We start from the raw sequence: 7,968 nt of genomic DNA, 5'->3' as shown, positions 1-7,968 counted from the left end.
TGACCCCAGCTGACTTCCTGCCCTTTGGGCAGGGGGCTGGACTCGATGATCTCCCGAGGTCCCTTCCAGCCCTGATGTCTATGAAATCTATGACATCTGTAGCTGGTGGCCAGGGACAATGATCTGTCCCCGAGGTCCCTTCCAATCCCAGTGTTGGGGAACTGAACCAGTTTCAATTCCCCAGCTCCCCAATCTTTCCCCCAGCTCTCTGATCACTTTCCCCAGCTCTTTCTGGGGTGCCTGGGTCCCCAGATGATGCGGGTGACAGCAGGCTGCTCCTTCCAGCTGGTGATGGCAGCAGCTCTGGGATATTTCTCCAGCCAGCAGCAGCATCCTGCTGAAACCCTGCACGTAGATATGTGCCCCCTGGGAAAAGCTGGTAAATGATAAGAGCGTTGGGAAATCAAACCAGGAGCTGCTGCTGACAGGTAGAGCCACCCCAGCTTCCAGGCAGCGCACAGTGCTCTGCCGATCTACGCTGCACATTTGCGATGGTGTGGGTGCCACGCAAGGGGGGCAATCCCCACTGCCCCTCACTGCCCTGGGTTGCATGGGGTGGGGCTCTGCCATGAGCCCTCAGAGGCCCCAATTGCCACTGCCAGAGCTGGTGAGGCAGGGTTTTGGGGTTTTTTTTTAAAGCTCCGCACTCACTAGGTGCAGAGCACACAGATGACAGCATGCTGCTGCTGCTGCTGCTGCTGCTGCTGCTGGCTGGGGCTACAGCCAGCACCTGAATCTGCCTGGCACAGCCCACGCCAAGCACCGTGAAGAACCCAGTGCTAATGCTAGGCCCAGCCAGCAGCAGCAGCCTGCTGTCATCCCACACGCAGTTCCAGGGGTCTGCACCTCCTGGGGAAGGCTGCGGGGCTATGCCAGACTCTTCCCGGGGTCTTGCTGCCGGCAAGTGATACCAGTTTTGCTTTGAACAGTTTGTGGTGCAGTTTCCTAGAAACCTCTGCACCTATCTCCTTGAAACTTGGCAGGCTTCTTAGCCTTAAGAAGGGGCAAAAGTTTCATCCAAAACAGGCAAGAAATAACAAAGTTATAGGCAGTTTTGTGATTCCCTATTATAGCCTATGGCCGAAACACTGTTGAAATTCCTAGACAGGTCTGAAACTGTTTTGGCGGAAACGAAATGGGACAGTGAACTGAAACACCTAAATGAACCACTGTCCCTCTGAAACGCCAAATACAAAACAAAACAAAACACAGGCATTTCGTACAGCCCTAGTAATTTAGTTATTAAAATTAGGAAGTAATTCTGTTGAAGTGGTTCAAGTAAATAAAGGAAGTATATCGTTGAAATCTTCCATAAATTAATTTGTTACTTTAGTCCTTGGTTTCCTTTTACATATGCAATATGTATACTGCTAAACTGAAGATTCTGGGCTATAAAAATACACTATCTAAATCAGCAACTTTATATTTTTCCATATAATCCAAGCTGAATTGACATCTATGCACAACAATGAAAGACTAGATCACTGAACATGCAATCTTCAGAAGAATGAACAGTCACTCCAGATGTTAATTCTGTATCCATCATGATTTGTTGGATAAGCTAGAGGGAAAGCAACTCACCAGCAGAGACAGAAAAAAGTACACGTGTGTTAGACTAGCACAACTATACCTATTTTTTACTCTCATTGTTTCAAAATAATTTTGCATGCAGCACAGTGGAAAAGCAATAAAGGACCAATTTTCAGTGGTGTGCATACATACAAGTTTCCATTTTCAAAAATAAGTTTATAAAATACAGGCTTTAAATGCAACTACATTTGAAGTGTTCCATTAACCCATATGGCAAATTTGTGTCAATGTAATGGAACAAGAAACAAAAGCAGCTCTCACTTTTTCCTGTTTTTTGACAGACAAACAATACTGGCTTAAATTGAAGCCATGTGCCCTAAATTCTTTGCTAAATTAAAGTCTAGTTTGTAACTTTTGTATAATCCAAATCATCTTAATCCAGCTAATTGAACATAAGTATAAATTATTATTCTATTCTTGAATTATTAAAAAAAGTTAAAAGAACATCATCTTGGAATGAATGAATTTAGGCTGGACATTAGAAGGTTTCTAACCATCAGAGGAGAGAATTTCTAGAAGAGCTTTTTCTAAAAAAGTGATGGGTGAGCAACCTAATTAATTTAAATTAGAAATTGATAAATTTATGGGTGGAATTATATGATGTGGGTGCTTGTGACAGCAGAGGATCATACTTGATGATGGGGAAGAGAGGGGAAAGTCTCTTCTCAATTTAAGATTCCTATGAATACAACAGGCTTCAAAAAGCAAACAAATAATTTCAAGCACCCTCTAAATTCCGATGCTAATTCTTATAGTTTCACAATCCCACTTGCCTATTTAGAGACTGTTAATGTTTGTATGCTTCTTTCACACCAAAACGAATGGAACTGATTGACAGGGATCCTGGTTTTCTCTGATAACCCCTCCAATTTTCAGATTAAGTAACCCAAAATCCACATTTTTCCATGATTGAAGTGAAATACCACTAATATAAAGACCTATATATAGTGATGTTTCATTTAAATCATGGAAAAATGTGGATTTTGGGTTACTTTTTTCTATCTGAAAAGAGAATTTTTTTATCAGAAAACCGGGATCCCTGCTGATTGATAAAGTACCTTTCTTGGAAAGCACCTCTGTTAAACTCCTTGAAAAGTCAAAAACTGGCTTTGTCCTCAAGTCCCCATTCAACCTTAAATAACTCCCAAATTATTACCCAGTGATAACTCTAGAATTAGAGACAGTGGTAACTCTAAAATTTTGAAATAATATGGAGCTAGATGACATTCTGCATGCTTTACACCAGGGTTTACAGAGGTAGTCCTAATGGCTCCTAAAGGGGCATACACACAATATTCAGAACGCTGGATCTCTCTGGTACAGTACCCTACAAGGCCTTACTAGCTACCAACATGACACAATAAAAGTAGGTAGCACGGCCTTACAGCTGCTCCTCTTCAACAGCACTCTTGAGAGTGGTGACAACTACATCTTCCTCTCTGCAGGGCCTCACCTATGGAGTCCCATAGGACTGTTTTTTATCTCTTTTTCTCTTCAGCATCTATATAAAAAGCACTAGATTTAGAAGCTTAGATGATCTGGTAACATGTGTCTAAAAGTCATCTTAAACCTCTTACTGTCTAAGAAGCTGCTCCCCCATGAGGATCTAGACATTGTGACCTCCAGGCTGGACTACCACATTTTAGTATATCTGAATTTTAAATATGAAAAAAGTTCCCAGGTTGCATCTGGTACAAAATGCAGCTACCCACAAGGATATTAAGCTATTACTCAAGTCCTTGATGGCTCCTTGACAGTTTAGGGTCCTAATTTCCAGCTCCATTAAAGATTACATTTTGACTTCTGTATCCCTTTGACAGGAGGGCATTGATAGTGCAAGTCAAAACCCAGGAAAAAATGTAGAATCTCAGCTGAGGGGGGACTCTAGTTAAGGAATAAAGTTCAGGAGAAAATTAGGCTCTTGAGACTGAGTACCTGGTCTTGCAGTTAGTGGGAGTTAAGTCGGGGTTCATTTTCTGGGCTCAACAGGGCAGGTGGTGTGAGCATGCCCATTAAGTTCACTAAGAACTTCTGATACCACTGCCAGGCAGTACAAAGCTTTACGCTTACACAAAAAACAACCAAACAGTGATGTTTACTACATTCAAACTATCTAAACCACAAAATGAAGAGTTGGGAAAAATAAGCTAATTTAATTTTAGCCTGTAACAATGGATGAATAAATAAGTTATATTAACCTGGTCCAACAAAACCATCACCCTAAGAAATCCTTGCCTCTTTCACTGAAAAGTAATTTAAAAAAAATACTCTCCTCTTTATTATAAGAAAATGTATTCCCTCCATAAATAAAAAATGATAGGAGCAAAAGATGAGAGGGCATATTCGAACACAAGAATTGCCACTTACTGAGTCAGACCATAAGTTCATCTGGCCCAGTATCCTGGCTCCTTGGATGCGTTTGAGGGCCAGTAGGTGCTGACCAATGTGTTCCATTCGGTGTCCCCTTCCGATGCCCTACTTTTTAACCTATGATCTCACTCCCATTCCTATTTTCTTTTTTGTTGTTGATGTGTCCCCAGTGGCCTCCCTTATTCAGGGAGGCTTACAGTTCCCGTGATGGGCAACAGCCCATGATCGTGTCAAGGTACATCAAATAGACCTGCATCATCTGGCCCAGTATCCTGGCTCCTTGGATGAGTTTGAGGGTCAGTGGGCACTGTCCGGTGTGCTCTGCTTGGTGTCCACTTCTGAAGCCCTAATTATTAACCTATGACCTCACTCCCGTTCCTGTTTTTGTTGTCCCACGTATTTAGTTAATGTGTCCTCAGTAGCCTCCCTTAAGGGAAGTTCATCGTTTCCCATGATGGGCTAAGTGGCACAACAAACAGGCCTGTTTCATACAGTCCACTGGCTCCTTGGATGCATTTAAGGGCATCCAAGCCCTTGTGTGCTCTGCTTGGTGCCCTCCCCTCTGCACACTCATTTTGAACTGCTGACTTCTGCTCCAATCCCTATTTCGTCCTTTAGTTGCTTCAAGCAATCAGTGATGTGCCCTTAGTGGCCCCCGCATCAAGGGGGGCTTATAGGTCTAGGAAGTTCTAATTCAGAGGCTGAATCCCTAACTACCACACTCACTAGCAATTGAAGCAACTTTCCCCCAAGAATCTCTCCAAGAATTTGTCCCATCCCTTCCTGAATTTGGCTAAACTGGCAGCTGCCACAATATCTGGTGGCAATGAGTTCCACGCTTCAATGTCATGCTATGTGAAAAAAAAAAACTTTCTTTGGCTTGTTTTAAGCTTGACACCTGTTTACTTCAGTGGCTCTCTACCTTTTCAGGCTCAATGGCCTCAAGGCTCCCTCCTGGGTTGGATGGTGTGCAAGGAAGGACCAAAAACACACAAACAGGGATGACTCCAGCCACACAAACTCCTTCCCCACACTGTATCTTCTGTGACTTGAATAGCACCCAAGTTCAAAACCAGGTTGATCTATGACAGTGGTGACCTTCTTTCAGAGGGGTCAGGCAGTGGACCTGGGGGACTGGCGAGGCCAGGGACACACTCAAGAACGGTCTGTCTTTCTCTGCTTATGTTCCTGCACCTTGTCCACTCTTCAAAGGGCCTGGCTTTTGAGGTGCCAACCCAGAACTTGGGCCAAAGCCCACCAAGCAGTGCTATAAGTCCCCTTCATGAGGGGGGCCACTAAGAACACATCCCTGATTGCTTGGAACAAATAAGGTAAAACAGGGATGGGAGTGAAGGTCAGAGTTTCAAAATAAGTGCACAGAGTGGGAGCATTCATAGGGATCTGGAGGCACCACTGGCTGCCCTGCTACTCTGGAAATCATAGGAAATGAGGGTTGGAAGGGACCTCAGGAAGTCATCTAGCCTAATCCCCTCCTTGAAACAGGACTATCCCCAACTAGATCATCCCAGTCAAGGCTTTCTCTAGCTGGGTCTTAAAAATCTGCAAGGATGGAGATTCCACCATCTCTCTGGGTAACCTGTTCCAGTGCTTTCCTACCCTCCTAGTGAGAAACTTTTTCCCAATATCTAACCTAAACATCCCTTGCTGGAACTTGAGACCATGGCTCCTTGTTCTGTCATCTGCCACCACTGAGACCAGTCTAGCTCCATTCTCTTTGGAACCTCCCCCTCCCCCACATAGTTAAAAGCTCTCCTCTGAGTCTTGTCTTATGCAGACTAAATAAGCCCAGTTCCTTCAGCCCTCCTCGGATGTCAGGTGCCCCAGCCCCTGAATCATTTTAGTTGCTCTCTGCTGGACTCTCTCCAATTTGTCCACATCCTTTCTATAGCGGGGCCCAAAACAATACAGTACTCCAGATGTGGCCTCACCAGTGCCGAACAGAGGGGAGCAATCACTTCCCTCGACCTGCCGGCAACGCTCCTACTAATGCAGCCCAGTGCACTGTTATGAATATCCCAGGTTCTCAGCACATCACAGTCACCGTCCTGTAGAACTAGGGCCAGAAGGGACCTCCAGAGGATGCCTGCCAATGGATTTGGGAGCATCTGAAGTCCCAGGGTGAGAGCCTGGGATGGAGGATGCTGGCTGGCTGTAGTACCACACGTGGTTTCATATACATTATGGACATTAGGGCTGGAAGAGACCTCGGAAGATTATTGAGAACAGCCCCCATGGTGTTTAGAACAACTGAGTTCTGCCTGCTCAACTAATATGATTTTTGGAACCACAGGGCACTTGTACACATGGCTGTGCCACAGCCCTGGGCGCTTTTAAAAGTCCCCAGAGCTGCGGCACATGCAGTCGTACAAGCAGCAAAGTGCTGACAGTGGCGGTGGCGCACTGTGGAACTAAAACACATCAGAGACGTTTTAGTTCAAAAGCGCGCCACTGCCATTTTCTGGGTGCTGGCTCACATTTCACCGCTTATACAACCTCACACGAAGCAGCGCGGTGCGTGAGCTCGTGTGCGGAGCAGACACGAGTAATAAGGGCTGCTCCAACCCACCAGATATCCAGCGCATCGTAGGACAAAAAGGTCTGCGTATAAAATGCCCATTGACTTCTGTTCCATCCCTACGATCTGGAGCCGATTTGACCTGGAATACGAAGTATATTAATTTTTTTAAAAGCCCCAAAGTAGGTTAAAACTCTCTGAGAGACTGACCTGGGTCTTATGTATGCTGCCTCAAAAACGATCCTACATCTTGAGCACTTGCGCTATTATTGATGGCACATCCTAAAAGGGGTGAAATGACCGTACCCCGGGCCGGGCAGCACCGCCCCGCAGTGAAACGAGCGGCTTTTCCCAGGCTGAAGTGGGGCGCGGGCGGGAGCTCCCATCCGGTCGGGAACCGGCTGCGCCCCGGCCCTCGCGCTTGTCTCCGGCCCGTCCCCAGCACTGGCTGGCTACCCAAGCCCCTCCGAGCCCGGGCAGGGCCGTGCGTCACTCACCAGCCCGCGATCCAGGTCGGGCTCCCCTGCGCGGCCCCTGCCGCCGTACTCGACATAGCGCAGCCTCTCGGACGAAGCCCCGGCCTCCGCCATGACAGGGCCGCGAAAAGCCGGATGACGGCCTAGGAGGGACCAAAACACTCGAGCGCGGACGAGCGCGCTCCCCTCCCCCACCCGCGCCGCTACGTCACCGCGAGCCGAGCGCCCCAGGGGGTGGGGCTGCGCCGGGCACGAGTGAGCGCTGGGGACGCGTGTGCTGGAGGCGGCTGCACGTGTGGAGTGAAACGTGTCCGCTCGCTCCCTCTCTGAGGAGGGCTGCGTCTGACCCTACACGCGCGCACACACGTTTAGTGAGGAGGAGGGCACCTTGCTCTGACATGAGTAGAGACAGCCCCCAATCACCTTGCTGGGAAGAGAGGGGCTGTTGGCACAGACAGGCCCTACGTCCACTCACTTCCCCCTGTTACGTGGGGATTTCGGCCTGAGGAAAAATGTCTTGTATTTGAAAGTTTGTGTGCACAGTTTGTACTCGCTTCTCCAATTGAAGGGGATTGCTAGCTGGCAGGGGTGCTGTGGACCAAACTGCAGACTACTCACAGTTTCCCTCTGTCCCAAACAAAGCCAGGCCAGGGCAATCTGGAACTTAACCTATGTACAAATGTATTATTACTTACATAAGTGGAGAAACATAAATATAACCATATGTACAGATCTATAGCAGTATATTTTCAGATCTAGATAAAACTATAAACCTTATTCTCTACAATGGGTCAACACCACTGGGGTTTCAGGTAAGTAACAGGTAAACACAGGTAAGTGATAGCAAGGCATCCCAGAGGATCCCCCAGGCAGGGTTACAGACTCTTAAACTACCAATACGCAAATATAGAAGTACACAAAATATAAAGTACAATATTACAAAATATCACACAATATAAGATGCTTCGGCTTCAGGCTAAACTTAACTCCTTAAAC

General features: G+C 46.7%; 1 protein-coding gene across 1 annotated transcript in view; it reads right to left on the bottom strand.

The window, feature by feature from the left end:
- The window catches only part of DNAJC15 (DnaJ heat shock protein family (Hsp40) member C15), a 33,481-nt gene extending 26,349 nt beyond the window's left edge, over positions 1-7,132 (bottom strand). The window contains exon 1 of the mRNA XM_019529867.1: positions 6,994-7,132. Coding sequence (XP_019385412.1) covers positions 6,994-7,086 — 93 coding nt within the window. The 5' untranslated portion in view covers positions 7,087-7,132. The remainder of the gene's footprint in view (positions 1-6,993) is intronic.
- Between the last annotated feature and the right edge of the window lie 836 nt (positions 7,133-7,968).

The sequence above is a fragment of the Crocodylus porosus genome, unplaced genomic scaffold, assembly GCF_001723895.1.
Source record: "Crocodylus porosus isolate Cpor-Errol unplaced genomic scaffold, CroPor_comp1, whole genome shotgun sequence".
NCBI lineage: Eukaryota > Metazoa > Chordata > Crocodylia > Crocodylidae > Crocodylus > Crocodylus porosus.
Note: the sequence above shows the minus strand (reverse complement) of the source record. Positions and strands in the feature narration are given on the sequence as shown.